This window comes from Argopecten irradians, chromosome 5, assembly GCF_041381155.1.
Source record: "Argopecten irradians isolate NY chromosome 5, Ai_NY, whole genome shotgun sequence".
In the NCBI taxonomy this organism is placed as follows: domain Eukaryota; kingdom Metazoa; phylum Mollusca; class Bivalvia; order Pectinida; family Pectinidae; genus Argopecten; species Argopecten irradians.
Genome location: NC_091138.1, coordinates 9,212,186 through 9,237,251, shown reverse-complemented (window position 1 = coordinate 9,237,251; position 25,066 = coordinate 9,212,186). Strand labels below are relative to the sequence as shown.

The following is a 25,066-nucleotide window of genomic DNA, read 5'->3' as shown; positions in this document are numbered from 1 at the left end:
GGGAGATAAGTCTAATATATAGGGGGGATACATATTTGATGGCCATCGAAAAAGTATCTAGGGGGAGATTAGTGTGATATCTAGGGGGGATACATATTTGATGGCTATCGAAAAAGTATCTAGGGGGAGATAAGTCTAATATCTAGGGGGGGGGGTACATATTTGATGGCCATTGAAAAAGTATCTAGGAGATTAGTGTAATATCTAGGGGGGATACATATTTGATGGCCATCGAAAAAGTATCTAGGGGGAGATTAGTGTGATATCTAAGGGGGATACATATTTGATGGCCATAGAAAAAGTATCTAGGGGGAGATAAGTCTAATATCTAGGGGGGATACATATTTGATGGCCATAGAAAAAGTATCTAGGGGGAGATAAGTCTAATATCAAGGGGGATACATATTTGATGGCCATCGAAAAAGTATCTAGGGGGAGATTAGTTAATATTTAATATGTATTCCCTCTAGATATCATACTAATCTCCCCCTAGATACTTTTTCGATGGCCATCAAATATGTATCCCCCTTAGATATCACACTAATCTCCCCCTAGATACTTTTTCGATGGCCATCAAATATGTATCCCCCCTAGATATAATACTAATCTCCCCCTAGATACTTTTTCAATGGCTATCAAATATGTATCCCCCCTAGATATCATACTAATCTCCCCCTGGATATTTTTTCTATGGCCATCAAATATGTATCCCCCCTAGATATTAGAGAAATCTCATTCTATAAACACACTGTACTTCTTTTATGGCCATCAAATATGTATCCCCCTAGATACAATACTAATCTCCCCCTAGATACTTTTTTGATGGCCATCAAATATGTATCCCCCCTTGAATTTAGACTAATCTCCCCCTGGATACTTTTTCAATGGCTATCAATTATGTATCCCCCTAGATATTAGACTAATTTCCCCAAGATACTTTTTTGATGGCCATCAAATATGTACCCCCCTAGATACTTTTTCGATGACCATCAAATATGTCTCCCCCCTAAATATTCCACTAATCTCCCCCTAAATACTTTTTCGGTGGCTATTAAATATGTATCCTCCCTAGATATTAGACTAATCTCCCCCTAGATATTTTTTTCGATGGCCATCAAATATGTATCCCCCCTAGATATTACACTAATCTCCTAGATACTTTTTCGGTGGCCATCAAATATGTATCCCCCATAGATTTTAGACTATTATCTCCCCCTGGATACTTTTTCGATGGCTATCAAATATGTATCCCCCATAGATTTTAGACTATTATCTTCCCATAGATACTTTTTCGATTGCCATCAAATATGTATCCCCCCTAGATATTAGACTTATCTCCCCCTAGATACTTTTTCGATGGCCATCAAATATGTATCCAACCCTAGATATTAGAGAAATCTCATTCTATATACACACTGTACTTCTTTTATGGCCATCAAATATGTATCCCCCCTAGATATCATACTAATCTCCCCCTAGATACTTTTTCGATGGCCATCAAATATGTATCCCCCCTAGATATCATACTAATCTCCCCCTAGATACATTTTTTGGTGGCCATAAAATATGTATCCCCCCTTGAATTTAGACTAATCTCCCCGTGGATACTTTTTCGATAGCTATCAAATATGTATCCCCCCTAGATATTAGACTATACTCTCCCCATAGATACTTTAACGATGGCCATCAAATATGTATCCCCCCTAGATATTAGACTCATCTCCCCCCTAGATACTTTTTCTATGGCCATCAAATATGTATCCCCCCTAGTTATTAAAGAAATCTGATTCTATATACACACTGTACTTCTTCTATGGCTATCAAATATGTATCCCCCCTAGATATCATACTAATTACCTCCTAGATACTTTTTCGATTGCCATCAAATATGTATCCCCCCTAGATATTAGACTCATCTCCCCCTTGATACTTTTTCTATGGTCATCAAATATACATTACGTACCCCTTGATAGTAGACTTCTCTCCATAGATACTTTTTCTATGGCTATACAAATATGTATTAATTCCTTCTAGATATGACACTTAAATCTCCCCTAGATACTTTTTTGATGACCATGAAATATGTATCCCCCTAATCCCACATTTTGATAATACAAGTATCTCCCCAAATACTTTCTTTTGGTCATGTATTTAAATATATATTTATTTCAATCTATAGATATTTTATCAATTAATTTTCCCTCTGATGGACATTATAATTATAACTGTACTGTACCTCCCCATCATGATATATTGTATAATTTTTGTCCACACGCACATCCTTTTAATATAAGTATCTCCCTGAGATGTTTTCAACAAAACTGTAGATTTATTTCCAGATTCATGCAACTATATATATATATACCTGCATATATATAGTGTATATCCTAATATAAAGTTGAATTACAATTGACACACCATTTTACACTTATATTCACTCATAAAATGATTTACATTGTATTCATCAAATTAGTAAATATATTATCTGAAATAAATATGACAAGTTTTATTTTATTTTTTTTCCAGATCCAAAATCATGCAATCAAATATGTATCCCCCCTATGTATCAATTGGTACATATATAGACATATAAGCTTATAAATGTGTTTGTATCTATATAACCAAGGTCTTGATAATTGAATAATCATAATTTATATGAATTGAAAATATGTATGCAAGTAATGAGCTATATATATATATCGTTTTAAACATATGGTTGCATGAAAACATAAATAAATTGTATCAATTTGCAAGCACAATAAAATCATGGGATGATGTACCTGTACAGGTAAACATTTGGTAATACCACTGTGTACAGGTGACTATCTGACAGTGCCTATATATAGACACACCTGTACCTGTCCGTCCCACCACTAATTAGGTAGTTAGGTAATACCTGACCAGGTGTAATTAGTTACCTGGTACTTGTAAAGGGACTCCTGGTATATCTTTATGACCATTTGATTTACTGCCAACTAAAATTATAACAATCACTATTGATGTCATGGGGGGGATACTTTTTTGATAGGGGGGATACTTTTTTGATGGGCAAAAAAGTATCCCCGGATACTATTTTGATGGGCAAAAAAGTATCCGGATACTTTTTTGATGGGGGATACAAATTTGATATGACACCGGGGCTACCAAAATTTCAGCTTGGGCTAGTGGAAATTTTAGCCATACTAGCCCGGGGCTAGTGACTTTTATCAAGGATATTTCAAAATGAAAAACATCAATATTAAGTCATAATCACACTTTAAAACATTGCAATTCTATGTAATATTCGTATCTAACTTTAAATCTTAATCCAGAGTCATGTTGTCTAATTTATTTATGACTGTAGACAGGTACAGTAGACCTCCCGATCACCACAGTGAATTAAGTGATGCATAGCATTTCATGTGAAAGTTATGTAATTTGCAACACAAGTTCTAGAAAAACAATATACAAACCATCAAATCAGTCATCTCAGCTATCAGATCAGTAAATTTTAATAGTTACAAAAATGATTTTAAAGAACTGGAATCTATTCCTCAAAAAGTCGGCAGCAAAGCCATGCCTGCAGCAGGCAGCCATATTTGTTATGGTTATTCTAATATCCAATTCAAAGGTCGGGCATCCAGAATCCGGTTTAAGGATTAAAAAAAAATCTAAAAATTCTGTTCTAGAAATATCACAGGTTAAAGATTTTCTTCATGTTTATTTGAATTGAAATTAAAAAAAGTAGATGCAAATAATAAAAAAAACTCACTCAATTAAAAATATTTGAATTTATACAGTATAAAAATACTGGTATTATAAATTTCCCATTTTTATTTTTGGCTGGGCTAGTAGATATTTAGGCCGGGCTAGTGAGATTTTGGTGTCTACTAGCCCTGGGCTAGTGCTTTGAAATAAATTTTTACACCCCTGATATATTTACTTGGGAGAGCAGTACCGGAGCAACAAAAATGGCGGCCGCAAACTAAAGCTGTCAGTGTGTATAGGATTGTATTTTGAAGATTATATTTTTCTTATATTTTCTTGTATCTGTTACCTTAGAAGTGCTTCGTGTGCCCGAAGGGGCTGCGCCCTAATAAAATATAGTTTAATATTTTCTCCGTACAATTTGATATTTTCTCCGTACAATTTGATATTTTCTTTTTACAGAGCTGATTTTCGTACCATCATGTACCAGTCCGTGTGTTGGCTGGGAGCATGGCTTCTATTAAGTGTCCATACAGGTAAGGACTGATGTAGGGCTCTCTGTAAAATGATGCAGAGTAAGGGTATATTTTTTTTATTTCTAGAATCTAAAAGATATCCTAGACATGTTTGATTGTCACAGTACTATATATCTAGACCTCAACTTGGATTCTTGTTAATATACAACTAAATAGCTGTATTTACTAGTCATCTTAGCAGGGGATGAAGATGTCAACAAATTAAGTTACATGTCTGTTTTCTTGCTATAAGTTTCTATATTTAATGTAACTTTTCTGGAATTTTTTATTTCTACAGTACGTGGACAACAAGCAGATCGCCCTGGTAATATTGTATGGAATGCTGATATGAATAACCTAAAAATCAGTGAAAGTTGGGACATAAACAGTAAGTAACTGTGTTAACTTTTCCATTTAAATTAAACATCATATATTTTGACATTTTTGACTTCTTCAAGAAAGGCCCTATCTCCAATATGCTATAATTTAAGACATTAAACTTCATACTTGGTGTGGGTCCATCTAAGTAAGACAGTGTGTCATGTACCAAAACCAGGTCTAATTGACCTACATTTTAACCTTAGTTTAGAAAAAGCAGGTTCAGACTCCTATACATGTAAAACGCTTTGGAACTTCATACTTGGTAATTGGGTCAAACTAGGTGAGATATGTATGTCACCTTCCAAAACAAGGTCACTGTGACCTATATTTTGACTTTTGACCTACATTGAAAATCCTTTAAAAAACCTTTTCCAGCCTATATTATTTTCTATATATTAAAGTACTGAAACTTCTTGTTAGGTTTATGGAATTGTAATAAAAAGCTTTTAGATCAAGGAAAGTCCAAGCAAGGGGTATGTTTTTACTCGATTGTATCACTGCATCCTCGCAATGAAAAGAAACCTGGCAATAGTTGTGTGATGTAAACCAATAATTAGCTCTGCAGTTAAAGACTTTTTGTATTTACAGCTCCTGTCTATACTCTGAATGCAACCTCGGGTAATGATGAGGTAACCTATGAATTTGTGGCATCCAGTACTTTTGAACTGAAAAGTCCAGCTGACGGAAGAGTTTATCTTAAAAAAGAATTAGACTATGAGGTAAATACATGTACTTATCAAATGTGGCTCATTAAATTCAAAATTTTTTTTCTTATTTGAGAAAATAGTTAATAATCTGAACATGGCTGATGATTATCATTCTTAGACCTATACTGGACAAGACTTGATTGAAATATCTCTGGATTCTAGTCAATCTGTGGCATAAATCTTTTTTTGTACAGGATCAAGATGATACCAGAATAACAGCTACAGTGGTTGCGAAGAATGAAAGGCGTGGTTATAAGGCAAGTATTTAATCCTTGGACTGGCAGCACAAGTTAAAAAGAAAAAGATTACTATTTGCTAGAAAAACATTGCAAGTAACAGTCAGAAATCCAAACCGTTTAGATTTTGACCAAACTTGTTCTGAAGCACTTTGGTGAAAGAAAATTAATTTTGTATTAACCATTGACTTGCAGTATCCTTTGACCCAGAAACCTGGGGACCCTTATACAGGGAATGTATTGTAAATTCTAGGATTGGATCAATATATTGATATACCCATACATATTATTTTTCAGCAGCGTATCGATTATTGATATTTAAACATGCTATATATTTCTGTAACGGTTTAACAGCTCGACCCACTGTTTTTGTTATAAAAATAGGAAATTTCAAAACCAATTTTATTCCAAAATATATGGTCATCATTCAAGTACAAGCATTTCAATCAAAAGGAAGTGTTAAGCATCTGTGTCACCTAGATGCATTAGAAATTCCTTGTCAAATACTTCTTTTGTAATAATATAAAAAGAAGAGTGCCACTCATGTGGTTTAAGATACTGCAGATCCACATGAGTGCCACTCTGAGATTCAGTGTTGCTCATTATAATAGAGGAAATATAAAGCATGTTCTTTAAAATCCTTCTTCAGTAGAAATGAAAAAGGATTAGTATATGATCTGAAGCATTCTTGAGTGAAAGGGGGAATAATTTTGTATCATCTATGTTTTCTGGGTCCAAAGGGATGGAAGGATATAGGGCCAAGTATTAGCAATATACATGTATATGAACACCCCCCATCCCACTCCAAAAAAATGCAAAAGGAAGAAAGAAAAAAAAGTCTTTTTATGGTTTAACTCAAAATATTTGTAAATTTGGTAATTTCAACACATTTTAATTTGTTTCTTTATTTAGTTGACACGGTTTATTACGGTAAGAGTCGAGGATGCTAATGACAACATCCCACGCTTTGGATCTGATACCTACAGTAAAACCATACCCGAGGTAAGTATTTCTTGCTCCTCAGAATTGTCTTGTTAAGGAAATTGTTTACTTTACAAAGTGACTCCATTGTTGTGAGAGTAAAGGTAGATAATTCACTCTTATTTAAAAAAAAATGTGGCCCACTGTAGGTAAGGGTTAAGATAACCAAATCTTTAGGTCACCTGAAAGGAAGTCTCAAGTGACCTATTCTAATCGCCTTTTGTCCGTCGTGCATCGTAATGAAATTTTGCACAAACCTTCTAAGGTATAAGGCCAATCAAAAATGCGAATTATATGGTCACCAACCCCCAGGGGGCTTTGGGAGGGGCCAAAAGGGGTAAAATTGACTAAAATTTCAAAAATCTTCTTCTCCACTCACAAATGTGGCAGAATCAAATACTCTTCATAGATAGAAACGTCTTAAGGACCTTTACAAAAGTTGTGAATTATATGACCCTGGGGTCTCTCGTTTCCCCCGGGGAGGGGATTAAGTTTACAATAGTTTGTATAGGGAAAACACATTTTGAGCATTATTTGGTCATTTGTAATAGGAAATGAGTCAAATGTTGTCAGAATTATCAGTATGAGATGGCCATTGGATCCTATTAATAAGTTGTTCATGACTGACTCCCAGGGGCCTTAGGGGCAGTGTCAAAAGGGGTCAAATAGGCTAAAACTTCTAAAATTTTCTTCTGAAATTCTGGTGATGGTAGATTAAATACTTTTCAAAGATGGAAAGGTCTTAAGGTCCTTTAAAAAAATTGTGAATTATATAACCCTGGGGTCTCACGTTTCTCCCTGGGAAGGAGGTCAAGTTTACTATAGTTTATATAAGGAAAACACATTTATGAATTTTCATATGAAATGAGTCAAGCTTGGTTAGAATTATTAGCCAGAGATAACATTTTAACATCATATCTATATTGGTCCTGACCGACCCCCTGATGGCAGAGGGACGGGGCCAAAAGGGGTCAAATAGGCTAAAACTTCAAAACTCTTTTTCTAAAATTCAGGAAATGGTAGAATCAAATTCTCTTTTTACATGTAAATGGAAAGGTTGTAAGGTGTTTTATAAAAATTGTAAATTATTTGACCCTGGGGTCTCAAGTTTCCCCCTGGAGAGGGGAAGTTTATATAGGAAAAACACATTTATGAACATTATTTGCTCAATTTTTATAGGAAATATTCTTCTTCTGAGTTCATAGGTTTGCTGGAAGCAAATACTCTTCATAGATTAAAAAGTCAAATTTATAAAATCACTGACCGACTTCAAGGGCCGGTATATAGTGTTTATATGTCTTTGTTTCATTCTATATCCGAACTCAGGTGACTGTTAAGGCCCATGGGCCTCTTGCTCCTACATAGGTCTGTCAATTTGATAGCCCTTCAACAAATTTCAAATTAAATGTTTGTGCTGTAAGTACTTGATTGTTTGTTTACAGAATACACCGGTAGGGTCTATAGTTCTCGGCTCCAGTGATAGGTTCTACATCACTGATGCTGACTGGGTTAACAAGGTCCTAGAAGTGAGATGTGATCCTAGCAAAGCTACCCCAAAGGTAGGTTCCTTAAACATTTCTGGTCCTATATATGATATAGGTCTCAGAAGTGAGATGGATCCCATCAGAGCTACCCCAAAGGTAGGTTCCTTAAACATTTCTGGTCCTATATATGATATAGGTCCCAGAAGTGAGATGTGGTCCCATCAGAGCTACCCCAAAGGTAGGTTCCTTAAACATTTCTGGTCCTATATATGATATAGGTCCCAGAAGTGAGATGTGATCCCATCAGAGCTACACCAAAGGTAGGTTCCTTAAACATTTCTGGTCCTATATATGATATAGGTCCCAGAAGTGAGATGTGATCCCATCAGAGCTACCCCAAAGGTAGGTTCCTTAAACATTCATGGTCCTATATATGATATAGGTCCCTGAAGTGAGATGTGATCCCATCAGAGCTACCCCAAAGGTAGGTTCCTTAAACATTCATGGTCCTATATATAAATCAATTCTGATGACAAATAATATTTCTCTGTATTGGAACTAGCTATAGACATATAAACATTAGCTTCACATTAGCCCGGAGAATAATATATAGGCCCTCATATGTGCTAAGTGGAGGCATATAGAGGTACATGTATATGTTCATCATGGTCTATAGTATGTTGAGACAATGAGGTAAGGTATGTATACCTTACCACATATTTATAGTTTATATGTAATGATGTGCATTTGTTTGTTTTATAGCACATCGATTCCTGTAACTACTTCCAACTCGTTAAATATAACGACAGTAACACTTACTGGTATGGATCACTGATACTGCTCCAGCCTCTCGACTTCGAAATCCGTGAGCAGTTCCAGATCCCGATTGTTGTGTTTGTAAGTATTATATAAAACTTCTATTCATAAGAAAGTGTACACATTGTAGGACTTAAAATAGGAAAATAGACCCATTATAGTGGTAACAGGGATTTTTATACATTACCAGATATAGGAATAACAAAAAATATATGAGATTTGTTACATATGAATTCATCAATATGAATAGTTCAAAGGTTGAACACAAGCTATATCATGTGAATGAATTGTATTTTGTACACAGGATGGAGAAAATGAAGCTCTGAATACAGTCGAAATTAAAGTGTCTAACATTCAAGATACTCCTCCCAGGTGGATAAGGGCACAGGATATTACAGTCATTGAAGAGAAACAAGTGGTAAGTTACCATAGAAATATAAGAAGCTTGCTATTGGTCTAAATTTTTGATTTAAGCTGAAAATTGCTGTATAAGTGTTTAAAAGGATGACAAATACAATGGTTATAGTTTTCAAAACATCAGATGTCACTGGGATTTGATAAAAATTGCTAAATATAACAGCATAATGTACATTGATGGGACTTTGTTTATTGATCAATGGTAAACATGTCTGGTTTAAGGGAAGGGATGACAAAGACAATGGTTCAATATGCCATGGTCTCAAATGAAGGGAAACAAGGGTAATGTTTGCTATAGACTTGCAATGTGTTATCTCCCTTCTGTACTCCTTCGTATACCTATGTGCCTGAGTGTCGTTCCTGTAAATGCCTCCTGGTAGATATTATCATTAATTAAAAAACAAGTTTCTGCTTGCTTAGTAGTCCTCTACTATGACCAACCACTAGGTCCAAAAGAGAAACAACTGTAAATCAATCTATTGTCACAGCATTTTTTAATTGATTATTAGGAATTTTTACTTCATAACTGGTAGCTTGGCCTTCTGTGAGGCAGTGTACCTAGGTCATCTGTTTTTTTAGCTCGCCTATTCAAAGAATAGGGGGAGCTAATGTTGTCACCCCGGCGTCGCCGTCGCCGTCGGTGTCAGCGTTGGCGTCCCATTTCACGTTAAAGTTTTTAAGCAAGTTTCTATTTTGTCTATTGTTTAAGCTTAAGTCATCATAAATGGTTATGATTTTATTTTCCTAATGCAACCAATTTGGGGCCCTTTAGGGGGTTTTTGAGTCTGTTAATTTGTCATATTTCCATGTTTAAGTTTTTGAGCAAGTTTCTATTTTGTCAATTGTTTAAGCATAAGTCATCATAATTTTCCTAATATGTATGGATGCTGAACGTGATTATACAACCAATTTGGGGCCCTTTAGGGGGTTTTTGAGTCTGTTAATTTGTCATATTTCCATGTTTAAATAGTAAATACTTGAACATCAACTTCTTCTGAATAGGCGAGCTTTGCTGTTTTCCAACAGCTCTTGTTACATTTAGTTTACATTTATAAAAATGCGTGTGTGGGCTCCTGCTTTGTTACTATGATGCAAATGAATTTATACTTACCTGGTATGTATTGGAGCATAAGTGAGAAGGAAACAACCCCTTCTGGAACAGGGAGTGTGGACTGCCAATCTTTTCTTGTTTTAATTTGTAATTCTTCCCTCCCAATCTTGCCGTTGTAGAGAATATTAATTGGTAGTGTTCTAATCGTTGTAGGGAACATTAATTGGTAGTGTTCTTGCTGTTGATGGTGATGTGAACAATCCTCGGCCAATATTTTATGAAATCATGGATAATGGTAAGTGTAATGTTTATTACCTTGTACAATAACACATTGCTGATGAGATATAAGCACATGTCTGTATCAAACAACTGCAAAATACTGTCATTGTTTGGTGAAATAAATATGATTCAAAACTGTCACACTTTCAATTTTCCTGCTTATTTTGCATATAAGTTTACATGCAGTTCAAACAATCTTGTGTAAATAGAAAAAGCTATGGTTAGACATGATGCATACAAACTTTTGATCAAGCCATAAAATATATAATTTGTCGTTTATTTGTAGTTGGTATTGGGCGCACCTTATTTAGAATCGACAACGGTACTGGAGAGATTTATAACATTGTACTGGTGGATCGGGAGAGTCCAAATTTTCTCCAGGGATATGTTGACCTGAACTTACGGGTAAGTCAAAACCATAGTGGTAATAAAATGGCTTCAGATTAGAGTGACCTTGTCTTCATTGGTTACCTTTTAACATCCTAGGTTTTGTTTTGATATATTTTTTTTTCTATTTCCTTTTTGCCATAAAAGCTGAAACATATGTACATGAATAAATAATGAAAATTATGCACGGTATGTACCATGACTAAACTGACATGTTTGTCACACTGTGGATGTAATACTTGATCTCCAGGCTAGAGAACGAGACCCACTGACAGGAGAGTTGGGAGACGCCAGTATTAACTCTACCGCCACACAGATCCGTATTAATGTTGAGGATATTAATGACAACAAACCGGAGTTTGAACAAGATGAGTATGTTACCAGCCTTCGTGAGGATGCTCCTAACGACACACCTCTTAACCTGCTCATTCCATGTCTGGATCCAGATCAGGTTTGTCTCTTACAAAATTAGTGGTAAAATATTAAAATGATCCAGATCAGGTTTGTCTCTTACAAAATTAGTGGTAAAATACTATAATGATCCAGATCAGGTTTGTCTCTTACAAAATTAGTGGTAAAATACTATAATGATCCAGAATAAGTTTGTCTCTTACAAAATTAGTGGTAAAATACTATAATGATCCAGAATAGGTTTGTCTCTTACAAAATTAGTGGTAAAATACTATAATGATCCAGATCAGGTTTGTCTCTTACAAAATTAGTGGTAAAATACTATAATGATCCAGATCAGGTTTGTCTCTTACAAAATTAGTGGTAAAACACTATAATGATCCAGAATAGGTTTGTCTCTTACAAAATTAGTGGTAAAATACTATAATGATCCAGATCAGGTTTGTCTCTTACAAAATTAGTGGTAAAATACTAAAATGATCCAGATCAGGTTTGTCTCTTACAAAATTAGTGGTAAAATACTATAATGATCCCGATCAGGTTTGTCTCTTACAAAATTAGTGGTAAAATACTATAATGATCCAGATCAGGTTTGTCTCTTACAAAATTAGTGGTAAAATACTATAATGATCCAGATCAGGTTTGTCTCTTACAAAATTAGTGGTAAAATACTATAATGATCCAGAATAGGTTTGTATCTAACAAAATTAGTGGTAAAATACTATAATGATCCAGATCAGGTTTGTCTCTTACAAAATTAGTGGTAAAACACTATAATGATCCAGAATAGGTTTGTATCTAACAAAATTAGTGGTAAAATACTATAATGATCCAGAATAGGTTTGTCTCTTACAAAATTAGTGGTAAAATATTAAAATGATCCAGATCAGGTTTGTCTCTTACAAAATTAGTGGTAAAATACTATAATGATCCAGATCAGGTTTGTCTCTTACAAAATTAGTGGTAAAATACTATAATGATCCAGATCAGGTTTGTCTCTTACAAAATTAGTGGTAAAAAACTATAATGATCCAGATCAGGTTTGTCTCTTACAAAATTAGTGGTAAAATACTATAATGATCCAGAATAGGTTTGTCTCTTACAAAATTAGTGGTAAAATACTATAATGATCCAGATAGGTTTGTCTCTAACAAAATTAGTGGTAAAATACTATAATGATCCAGATCAGGTTTGTCTCTTACAAAATTAGTGGTAAAATACTATAATGATCCAGAATAGGTCTGTCTCTTACAAAATTAGTGGTAAAATACTATAATGATCCAGATCAGGTTTGTCTCTTACAAAATAAGTGGTAAAACACTATAATGATCCAGATCAGGTTTGTCTCTTACAAAATTAGTGGTAAAACACTATAATGATCCAGAATAAGTTTGTCTCTTACAAAATTAGTGGTAAAATACTATAATGATCCAGATCAAGTTTGTCTCTTACAAAATTAGTGGTAAAACACTATAATGATCCAGAATAAGTTTGTCTCTTACAAAATTAGTGGTAAAATACTATAATGATCCAGATCAGGTTTGTCTCTTACAAAATTAGTGGTAAAATACTATAATGATCCAGATCAGGTTTGTCTCTTACAAAATTAGTGGTAAAATACTATAATGATCCAGATCAGGTTTGTCTCTTACAAAATTAGTGGTAAAATACTATAATGATCCAGAATAGGTTTGTCTCTTACAAAATTAGTGGTAAAATACTATAATGATCCAGATCAGGTTTGTCTAAAACTATTTAAGTAGTAATTAAATATTACAAACCAGATCAGCTTGTCATATGGACAGGTTTGAAGATGTTCTCATTATGTGTTGGTAACAGATATAATTAAGACATAAATATTTTAAATGTGATCATTTCTTTATATGAAACCATTATGCTTTCAGGGAATAAATAACAACTTTATCTTTACACTGAGTGCATACAATGCAGAGTTTAAGCTGTCAGACCCAGGAAACCAGTCCGAGTCCGCATTTGCACAAATCCGAGTGAAAGATACATCTTTGATTGACTACGAACTGGCTCAGAAACAATATGTCTTCTTTGTAAGTATTATTGAATACATCATCATTCTATTTTAAAATGACCATTATCAAATCGCCTTTCATATGTGGTTCTTCTGTCCATTCATCTGTTCATACACAATTCATGTTACTGATATTTTTAGGATACTGAAAGTGTCTGTCTCAAATTTCATTGATAGGTTTCCCTTAAATCCTAGTTGTGTATATTGCATTTTGGGACTGCACGTGATTGGCTAACAAGATGGCCAACAGGAAGCTATCTTTGATTTTGAGAGTTTATAAGTTTGTTACCGCTATTTCTCAATAAGACCTGAAGGATTTTGTCACCAATTTTATTAAAGGTACATTGATTGGCGAAAAATATATTATGTGTCACATGATCTATTTTTCTCAAGTTTCCTACGAGATACTCCAATTATTATCACCAAATTATGTGTATCAGACTGAAATCTGTTTTTTACTTTGTGTTGAAAAATCGTGGTCAGTTCTGATTCTGAAGTAATGCTCTGTGATGTTAGTGATGCTGCACAACATATTCCTGACAACTAAATGTCAGGTGACAGATAAACCATGCGTTCCTGCCTGAAGAAAAAGAAGAACAATGTACTTCGATTACAAAAATTAATCTAGTCTCAACCATTGATCAGTTGTTGGTGAAATAGAAATGACAGTAGACATATCCTATCAACACAACAATCATTAAGAACATTGAATCCATTTACCCTCATTATTTTTTGCATAACTTTCTTCTCATCAGAAGACTCAGAAAACATGTCTTCATCTCCATATTTCTCACATTACAAAGATGAGCTTTTAAATGACATCAAGTTCGGACACATGCCTGGTATCATGGTATGGAAAGAGTTGAAACCAAAATTAAAGAATATTAAAAAAATTTAACATTGATAGTGATTAATGGAATCTTACATGGATCTGTCAAGTGGACAGGGATATCTCAACCTGAGTGAAAGATTTTGGCTAACCAACCCGAAGCTTGCCGAGGGTTGATGGTCAAAATCTTTCACGAGGGTTGAGATATCCCTGTCCACCTGACAGGCCCATTTTCAATTCTTTTTCTCCCATACTTTAACAAGAAATGGTGAAAACATGAATGTCGCTGTGCTTAAAAATGGTTGCCACATGAATTGATGATGTCACTGTCTAGCGCGTGTGAGCTGTCTTTTACCTACCCCGGTAAAAGACAGAGTTATCTTTTCCCTAGCAACTGTGGGATAACCCTGTCAAGTATGGGAGAAGATTTATTTTTCGTGTTATCTTCTTGCAGCTTCAGGCACAGGAAACCTTGACACTGGAGAGGTATAGGAGCGAGACCAGAATTATTGTCAACATTATTGATGTCAATGACAACAGCCCACAATTCACTCAGACAACCTATGTGAGAAGTATTCTGGAAAACTCTCCACCTGGGTTCTCCATCGAAACAATTAGTGTAAGTAAAATAGATAATTTGCATAGAAATTCTCAGGTCTCATTTTATATGGAGTGCTGTTTGATATCATTGGCAGTATGTTTCAATGAGGTACCACTGTAAAATGGGTGTTTCTACTATCACAAGGAGACACAGCTTGATCATATTGCACATTCCACACACACACAAGTTTATAGTCAACCAACCAGCCAATTAACCTTGAAGGAATATGATTGTGTCTGTTGCTTTTGAATTCAAGAAGCCTGGATATTTAAAAACACTTTCAATTATAAATTCTAATATGTGTTATCTTCATTCATTTATTTTCCCTTGCCAAATGAAATAATGATTTCATTTCTATTTAAGGCCACGGATCCAGATTCTGGGGATTTTGGCAAAGATGGTATTATATATGGAATGACAGGTGATGGGAAGAACTTGTAAGTTTTTATTGAGTTGAAAGATTTCAAAAATTTAATGGATTCTGAAATTTTCTTACAATTGAATTTGATTCAGATCCTTATTTTGGAATAATATCTTTATTGTTACAGATCTTATAAAGCTTACTTAGCTCATGCTAATTCCTTTTATTGAGTTGGAATTTTTAATACTTACTAATATTAACTCTGAAACTATGTTCCATTTGAACAATCAAAGTTGTGTTTTAGGTTCCAGCTGGACTCAAGATCTGGCCTAGTGACAGTAGCAGATTGTCCCACACCTGGCAGTGGAAACTGTATCGACTTTGATCAGAAGCGTCAGTATGTACTGACCGTCACAGCAAGAGATGAGAATGGCCGCGGCCGAGCTGGTACTACTACACTAACCATCAATATTTTAGACGTCAACGACAATGCGCCAGCATTTGTGAACCAGAATTACACAAGCTACATTGAGGAGAACAGACGCAACCCGAACCCCGAGATAATAGTGTCTGCCCTGGACAGGGACACTGTTGGAGGACCCATCTCCTATAGTGTTATTGCTGACCAGACTGGAATCTGGGCCGTTAATGGCACTGGCTATATCTATGCCAACCAGGACGTCATATACACAGATACACCAGGAAATGTAGGATTGTAAGTATTTTATAGTACAAGGTCAGAGGTCACACATGGCTGGTCTTTCAAAACCTTAACCCCGTTGACACCATACCATATTATACTGGAAAATAAACATGAAGAAAATGTTTTATACATTATACACTCTGCCCGTGTGTCCAGTTGTTGATCATGTCCAGGGATAGTTTCAATGTTACTCCATGATTATCTTTATGTTTCAGCTTTGTCTTCCAAGTACAGGCTACTGATGGAGTCTTCTCACCTGTATCTAACGTCAAGATCTTTGTTGTTGTGAGTTAATCTCTTTTTTATGTGGGAGAGCATCAAATATAGCATTTTATGGAGAATGAAAAATCCAACAAATGAATTTTTTTGCAAAAATAATCTGAAGACAGGTATAGTAAAATCATATGTTTCTCTATCACAAAATTACGTCGCTTTGTAACGATCATTAGGCATAAAGATTTGAAAATTCATTTGTTTACAGTATTATCTTTATCAATATTTTAATATTTTACAGGATATCAATGACAACACGCCAATATTCCCACCTACGATTTACGAGACAACTATAAGTGAGCAAACACCAGGAGGTAAGGACTAATATAAACCAATAGCCTCTATCAGCTCTCAGCATTCCATGACCCACAGTCCCCTCCTTTTGCTCCTAACTGCTGAATCTCCTCCCAAGTCTTCCCTCAGTCCACCTCCACCCCCTTGTCTCCTTTAGCCTCCCCAAGCCATCTTCACTTCCAGTCCATCTCAACCCAACCCCTAACTTGACTTTACCTAAATAAGAACACTTTTTGAAGGTAAAGAAAATGTTTTTACATATTGTTTAAAAATGTTTTTCCTAATATTTCACATATAGATCTACATTGTGTATATGTTTCTTCAAGTTATTGTCATCCCACTTGTGCATTCATTCTCTGTTAGGTCACCTGAAACAAAATTATCCAGGATTATAAATTGGACTGTGACCTTGAAAAGAATTCACCATTATTCTGCATCAGTAATAGGAATTCACATCATCTATCATTTTCTTCCCAAATCAGGTACCTCTGTGATAACTGTGAGTGCTACTGATGGCGATTCCCCAACCACAGATAATGGTGTTGTTGATTACACTATTCTCTCCGGTACCGATGGTAAATTTGTCATCAGTCGAACGTCCGGTGTTATTACTACAACTCCTGATTCTACATTCGATTACGATGTTAAAAAACGCTATGTTTTACTGGTGAGTAGTGGCCATTACACTTTAGAAGTATATTCATGTTTTCATTGGCCTTTCTGCATTTGGTTTTTGGGTTGATATTGGGGCACATTCTCCCTAAAATTTCTTATTACTTCTGAAGTAAAATCGATCCCAATCATGTATAAGACTTTCTTGAATTGTTTTATAAGTCATAAAGAAATTTTCTTTAATACATAATTCTATTTCAGTTTTGAGTCCAGAAAAATGTGTAAGCATAAATCCTGTAATATCTGAAAACTTAAAGACAAACTTCAAGACTAGCTGTGTCCCAGACCAACTCATTACTCAAATGTCTGTTGACTATAGGCTAAGTCTATCCTTGTCACAGTAAATCGTAAGACAAATCTCAGAAAGAAATAATTCTTTTGTCAGGTACAAGCCCGTGATCGTGGAACTCCACCACGGAACTCCACCAAGCAAGTTTTTATTAACATTCGAGATGTAAACAATAAGGATCCGTATTTCGAGCAGACCACCATGCAGGCAGAGGTGTATGAGAGTAAGTAGAGACTATAAGTGCTGTGTAAATGATTATAATGGTTTTATGGGATATTGACATGGCAAACAAATTGTGAAATAATCAGTAAGTACTCTGACTTATGCTCTAATAGCCAAATTGTGAAATTTCCTGTTCATTATAAATCCATATCCTTGTTTAATCTCTTTACATACTTTGTATTCTTTTTGGATTTCATACAGGAGGTAGTTAATTGTATTCTTTCCGGATTTCATACAGGAGGTTGTTAATTGTATTCTTTCCGGATATCATACAGGAGGTTGTTAATTGTATTCTTTCCGGATTTCATACAGCAGGTAGTTATTTATCTCGGACCTGGGATTTGTGATTGACTATTCTGTGATTACCCTTATTGCTTCAGATGTAATTGTGATTGGATATTCTGTGATTACCGTTGTTGTTTCAGATGTTATTGTGATTGGATATTCTGTGATTACGGTTGTTGTTTCAGATGTAATTGTGATTGGATATTCTGTGATTACGGTTGTTGTTTCAGATATAGTAATTGGATATTCTGTGATTACCGTTGTTGTTTCAGATTTAATTGTGATTGGATATTCTGTGATTACGGTTGTTGTTTCAGATTTAATTGTGATTGGATATTCTGTGATTACGGTTGTTGTTTCAGATATAGTAATTGGATATTCTGTGATTACCGTTGTTGTTTCAGATTTAATTGTGATTGGATATTCTGTGATTACCGTTGTTGTTTCAGATTTAATTGTGATTGGATATTCTGTGATTACCGTTGTTGTTTCAGATTTAATGTGATTGGATATTCTGTGATTACCGTTGTTGTTTCAGATTTAATTGTGATTGGATATTCTGTGATTACCGTTGTTGTTTCAGATTTAGTGATTGGATATTCTGTGATTACCCATGTTGTTTCAGATTTAGTGATTGGATATTCTGTGATTACCGTTGTTGTTTCAGATTTAATGTGATTGGATATTCTGTGATTACCGTTGTTGTTTCAGATTTAATTGTGATTGGATATTCTGTGATTACTGTTGTTGTTTCAGATTTAATTGTGATTGGATATTCTGTGATTACCGTTGTTGTTTCAGATGTAATTGTGATTGGATATTCTGTGATTACCGTTGTTGTTTCAAATTTAATTGTGATTGGATATTCTGTGATTACCGTTGTTGTTTCAGATTTAATTGTGATTGGATATTCTTTGATTACCGTTGTTGTTTCAGATTTAATTGTCATTGGATATTCTGTGATTACCGTTGTTGTTTCAAATTTAATTGTGATTGGATATTCTGTGATTACCGTTGTTGTTTCAGATTTAATTGTGATTGGATATTCTGTGATTACCGTTGTTGTTTCAGATTTAGTGATTGGATATTCTGTGATTACCGTTGTTGTTTCAGATTTAGTGATTGGATATTCTGTGATTACCGTTGTTGTTTCAGATGTAATTGTGATTGGATATTCTGTGATTACCTTGTTGTTTCAGATTAATTGTGATTGGATATTCTGTGATTACCGTTGTTGTTTCAGATTTAATTGTGATTGGATATTCTGTGATTACCGTTGTTGTTTCAGATTTAATTGTGATTGGATATTCTGTGATTACCGTTGTTGTTTCAGATTTAATTGTGATTGGATATTCTGTGATTACCGTTGTTGTTTCAGATTTAATTGTGATTGGATATTCTGTGATTACCGTTGTTGTTTCAGATTTAATTGTGATTGGATATTCTGTGATTACCGTTGTTGTTTCAGATTTAATTGTGATTGGATATTCTGTGATTACCGTTGTTGTTTCAGATTTAATTGTGATTGGATATTCTGTGATTACCGTTGTTGTTTCAGATTTAATTGTGATTGGATATTCTGTGATTACCGTTGTTGTTTCAGATTTAATTGTGATTGGATATTCTGTGATTACCGTTGTTGTTTCAGATTTAATTGTGATTGGATATTCTGTGATTACCGTTGTTGTTTTCAGATTTAATTGTGATTGGATATTCTGTGATTACCGTTGTTGTTTCAGATTTAATTGTGATTGGATATTCTGTGATTACCGTTGTTGTTTCAGATTTAATTGTGATTGGATATTCTGTGATTACCGTTGTTGTTTCAGATTTAATTGTGATTGGATATTCTGTGATTACCGTTGTTGTTTCAGATTTAATTGTGATTGGATATTCTGTGATTACCGTTGTTGTTTCAGATTTAATTGTGATTGGATATTCTGTGATTACCGTTGTTGTTTCAGATTTATTGTGATTGATATTCTGTGATTACGTTGTTGTTGTCAGATTTAATGTGATTGGATATTCTGTGATTACCGTTGTTGTTTCAGATTTAATTGTGATTGGATATTCTGTGATTACCGTTGTTGTTTCAGATTTAATTGTGATTGGATATTCTGTGATTACCGTTGTTGTTTCAGATTTAATGTGATTGGATATTCTGTGGATTACCGTTGTTGTTTCAGATTTAATTGTGATTGGATATTCTGTGATTACTGTTGTTGTTTCAGATTTAATTGTGATTGGATATTCTGTGATTACCGTTGTTGTTTCAGATTTAATTGTGATTGGATATTCTGTGATTACCGTTGTTGTTTCAGATTTAATTGTGATTGGATATTCTGTGATTACTGTTGTTGTTTCAGATTTAATTGTGATTGGATATTCTGTGATTACCGTTGTTGTTTCAGATTTAATTGTGATTGGATATTCTGTGATTACCGTTGTTGTTTCAGATTTAATTGTGATTGGATATTCTGTGATTACCGTTGTTGTTTCAGATTTAATTGTGATTGGATATTCTTTGATTACCGTTGTTGTTTCAGATTTAATTGTCATTGGATATTCTGTGATTACCGTTGTTGTTTCAAATTTAATTGTGATTGGATATTCTGTGATTACCGTTGTTGTTTCAGATTTAATTGTGATTGGATATTCTTTGATTACCGTTGTTGTTTCAGATTTAATTGTGATTGGATATTCTGTGATTACCGTTGTTGTTTCAGATTTAGTGATTGGATATTCTGTGATTACCGTTGTTGTTTCAGATTTAGTGATTGGATATTCTGTGATTACCGTTGTTGTTTCAGATGTAATTGTGATTGGATATTCTGTGATTACCCATGTTGTTTCAGATGTAATTGTGATTGGATATTCTGTGATTACCGTTGTTGTTTCAGATTTAATTGTGATTGGATATTCTGTGATTACCGTTGTTGTTTCAGATTTAATTGTGATTGGATATTCTGTGATTACCGTTGTTGTTTCAGATTTAATTGTGATTGGATATTCTGTGATTACCGTTGTTGTTTCAGATTTAATTGTGATTGGATATTCTGTGATTACCGTTGTTGTTTCAGATTTAATTGTGATTGGATATTCTGTGATTACCGTTGTTGTTTCAGATGTAATTGTGATTGGATATTCTGTGATTACCCATGTTGTTTTGGATTTAATTGTGATTGGATATTCTGTGATTACCGTTGTTGTTTCAGATTTAATTGTGATTGGATATTCTGTGATTACCGTTGTTGTTTCAAATTTAATTGTGATTGGATATTCTGTGATTACCGTTGTTGTTTCAGATTTAATTGTGATTGGATATTCTGTGATTACCGTTGTTGTTTCAGATGTTGTGATTTGATATTCAGTGATTACCGGTGTTGTTTCAGATTTAGTAATTGGATATTCTGTGATTACTGTAGTTGTTTCAGATTTAGGGATTGGGTATTCGGTGATTACTTTTGTTGTTTCAGATGTTGTGATAGGATATTCTGTGATTACCATTGTTGTTTCAGATGTTGTGATTGGATATTCTGTAATTACCGTAATCGGCCGAGACCCTGATGCTAATGCTGTACTGAACTATTATTTTGTGGAACCAAAAACGGCCTTCAGTTCACTGGGAAACAATGTAGACAGGAATGTTTATGACTACACGGTGAGCAAATACTGTATAACTGCTTTTTGTGTCGCCTGCACCGCAAGTGCAATACAAAGGTATCACTATGTCGGCGTGGGTGTTATTGTCCGGAAAATGATTTCCATGCGATAACTTGAGTATTTATTGTCCAATTTCAACGAAATTTGGTATACTGCTTTATACCAATGAGATCTCAGATGAATAGATACTGGTCAAAATCTGTCAATATTTGCAAGAGTTATGAGACTTTAAAATTGTCAAAACAGATAATTTCTTGGTTTCCGCTCAATAACTCTTGTATTTTTTATCCGATTTCAACCAAATTATGTCTATTGCTTTATATCAATGAGATCTCAAAATCTGTCAATATTTACAAGAATTACGGGACTTCACTTAGTAATGCTAGGTTTACACTATGTTCCCGGTGGCAACGGCAGCCCTGTTTCAGGCCACCGTGGACAAAATGTGGTGACCGCGAGACAACATGAGACAAAGCAGAAGGAGGTGATAGACTAATGTGAGCGGTCGTGATTACCGTGGATGCCGTGCCAGATTTTTAAACTGTCAAAAAATTTGCCACAGCAGTCACGGTACAGATGGTGAATGCCACAGGACGTAATAAAACGGGATTGACGTAACAAAACATGATAGTGCGTGCGAGGCCGTAACAAAACTTCCAGACGGTCCGTGGTGGAACGGGCAAGAAGCTCGTTTCCCGGAATCTCACGGTGATTTCAAGTTTTGTGACGTTCTATTGTGTTTTTTCCACGTTTTATCATGGTTGATGCAGATTGGCTACACGTTTTGTGCTGTTTTGTCCAGGTTTGTCAAGGTTTTGACGGCAAGCCAAGGTGGATGATAACCATTTTGATGCGTTTTGTCAAGGCACATCACGGCTAGTAGCGGTTGAAAGCCTGATGTGATCCGGCGTGTTACGTCTTATTACGGTCTTATGTTGCAAGCAATATAGGATGGAGTATCATTGCCTGGCCTGGTACATATTTGCTACTTCATGGAAATATTTGTAATAATAAATAGAAATAGTCATTATCAAACACATTTAAACCATCAAATTATACCAAAGCTATTATTGTAAAATACATATTAACCTTTATAGAAAAAAATATTTGCGTAGAAACACTTGGCTATAATAATTATATATTTATACCAAATATAGTTAAGATTTTCTTTTCTTTAAACACATTTTGTAATTAAAACGTGTTTGAAATGACGTTTTCGGCAATAATATTGTTTCATTTGCTCCAAATAAGTCCAGATCAGACTTTCATCCCTAGTAAGTTTTGACGGACTGTGAAAGACCATATCAGAGCTTGATCAAAACGTGTTAAACGTAGCAGACCTCATCAGATCTTAACAGGCCTAGAGATAAGAAGTGGTATCATTGATAGACCGTGCTAAAGCCGTAGTGTACCTTTAACCTCGGGGAACAGTACTTTCCCCTACATCCACGGTCCACCACATATTCCGTAAAAGACCGTGGCAAAATTTCACAAGACCTAGCTCAACTTGATTACAAAGACAAAAATAGCCAAAATTCCAAGGCGCACCAAGTTTCGGGCAAACGGGGCTACCGTGGTCGCTGGGAACATAGTGTAAATCTAGCATTATTAACAAGGTTTTCAACTGTAAATAACTATTTTTTGTGATGTTATGCAGGCAACACATTCACTTCTGTGGAATTAAATTTTGTACCTGTGAATAAAATGGAACGAGTAACGAGCAATATAACCTTTATTAGCCTATTACTGTTTGTCATTAACAAACATTGCTTTATTTAAATTGGTTTTAGAGTGCCAAAACATTGCTTTATTTAAATTGGTTTTAGAGTGCCAAAATGAAAAGAAAACAGAAAATATTTATCTTTCCTGGATCAATAAAATCTATTTAACTCAACTTCTACATTGATATGCTTAGATTAAATTATATTAATGAAGTCCCTGGAAATCATGAATTTGAATACAATGTATAGTATGCCAATTACCAAAAATAGTCCCTACCTGGTAATTGGAATAAAATAGTTACTGATGTGATCTGAATGTAAATATTATTCTAGCACAGACATCTAAACATGTAGATAATTAGTCAATCATGTTATACTTACAGAATCTATTCATAGTGGAACAATCAACAGGGATCGTGAGGACCAACAGCTCCCTGGACCGAGATCTAACATCTGTTTTAACATACAGTCTAATAGTAGTGGACGTCAGTGCCAACCCTCCACAAACTGGCTCAGGTTAGACCTTCATGTCCACTTCTATGTAGTATCCACACCTATTGGAGACTTCCTTTAAAGATAACGGAGAGTGAAGCCCAACTTCAAAGCTCTAGTGTATCATTATTGGATTGATATTCAATATTCTTTTGATGAATATCAAAACACAATCTAATTGTCTCATCTGTTGTTGTACACAGATTCACCAGTTTTGTTATGGCATATTACAGGGGTGGATATAATGAGAGTGATTGTAACCCCTGGAGTGTTGAGGGTGAAGTATCAGTGAAACCAAAGAGGTCCTTTCTGGCTTTGGTGATTGATCGCCCTTCTCTCACCCTGTATACCATAAGGTACCCGACACAGGTACCGCTCTATAACCCAAATCACACCTACTAAAGAGGTCCTTTCTGGCTGTGGTGATTGATCCCCTTCTCTCACCCTGTATAACATAAGGTACCTGACAGAGGTTCCGCTCTATAACCCCAATCACACCTACTAAAGAGGTCCTTTCTGGCTGTGGTGATTGTTCCCCTTCTCTCACCCTGTATACCATAAGGTACCCGACAGAGGTACCGCTCTATAACCCCAATCACACCTACTAAAGAGGTCCTTTCTGGCTGTGGTGATTGATCCCCCTTCTCTCACCCTGTATACCATAAGGTACCTGACAGAGGTACCGCTCTATAACCCCAATCACACCTACTAAAGAGGTCCTTTCTGGCTGTGGTGATTGATCCCCCTTCTCTCACCCTGTATACCATAAGGTACCTGACAGAGGTTCCGCTATATAACCCCAATCACACCTACTAAAGAGGTCCTTTCTGGCTGTGGTGATTGTTCCCCTTCTCTCACCCTGTATACCATAAGGTACCCGACAGAGGTACCGCTCTAAAACCCCAATCACACCTACTAAAGAGGTTCTTTCTGGCTGTGGTGATTGATCCCCCTTCTCTCACCCTGTATACCATAAGGTACCCGACAGAGGTACCGCTCTATAACCCCAATCACACCTACTGAAGAGGTCCTTTCTGGCTGTGGTGATTGTTCCCCCTTCTCTCACCCTGTATACCATAAGGTACCCGACAGAGGTACCGCTCTATAACCCCAATCACACCTACTAAAGAGGTCCTTTCTGGCTGTGGTGATTGATCCCCCTTCTCTCACCCTGTATACCATAAGGAATCCGACACAGGTACCGCTCTATAACCCCAATCACACCTACTAAAGAGGTCCTTTCTGGCTGTGGTGATTGATCCCCC

General features: G+C 35.2%; 1 protein-coding gene across 2 annotated transcripts in view; it reads left to right on the top strand.

The window, feature by feature from the left end:
- Positions 1-25,066, top strand: part of LOC138322809 (cadherin-87A-like) — a 49,610-nt gene that overhangs the window by 4,373 nt on the left and 20,171 nt on the right. For both annotated transcript variants that reach the window (XM_069266922.1, XM_069266924.1), the window contains exons 2-22: positions 4,150-4,223; positions 4,501-4,590; positions 5,172-5,302; positions 5,485-5,547; positions 6,439-6,528; positions 7,950-8,066; positions 8,754-8,888; positions 9,112-9,225; positions 10,489-10,570; positions 10,841-10,959; positions 11,192-11,392; positions 13,257-13,415; positions 14,680-14,844; positions 15,190-15,263; positions 15,492-15,902; positions 16,106-16,175; positions 16,405-16,477; positions 16,940-17,124; positions 17,515-17,641; positions 21,444-21,586; positions 23,693-23,825. In XM_069266922.1, the coding sequence (XP_069123023.1) occupies positions 4,169-4,223; positions 4,501-4,590; positions 5,172-5,302; positions 5,485-5,547; positions 6,439-6,528; positions 7,950-8,066; positions 8,754-8,888; positions 9,112-9,225; positions 10,489-10,570; positions 10,841-10,959; positions 11,192-11,392; positions 13,257-13,415; positions 14,680-14,844; positions 15,190-15,263; positions 15,492-15,902; positions 16,106-16,175; positions 16,405-16,477; positions 16,940-17,124; positions 17,515-17,641; positions 21,444-21,586; positions 23,693-23,825 (2,737 nt within the window). In that variant the 5' untranslated portion in view covers positions 4,150-4,168. The remainder of the gene's footprint in view (positions 1-4,149; positions 4,224-4,500; positions 4,591-5,171; positions 5,303-5,484; positions 5,548-6,438; positions 6,529-7,949; positions 8,067-8,753; positions 8,889-9,111; positions 9,226-10,488; positions 10,571-10,840; positions 10,960-11,191; positions 11,393-13,256; positions 13,416-14,679; positions 14,845-15,189; positions 15,264-15,491; positions 15,903-16,105; positions 16,176-16,404; positions 16,478-16,939; positions 17,125-17,514; positions 17,642-21,443; positions 21,587-23,692; positions 23,826-25,066) is intronic.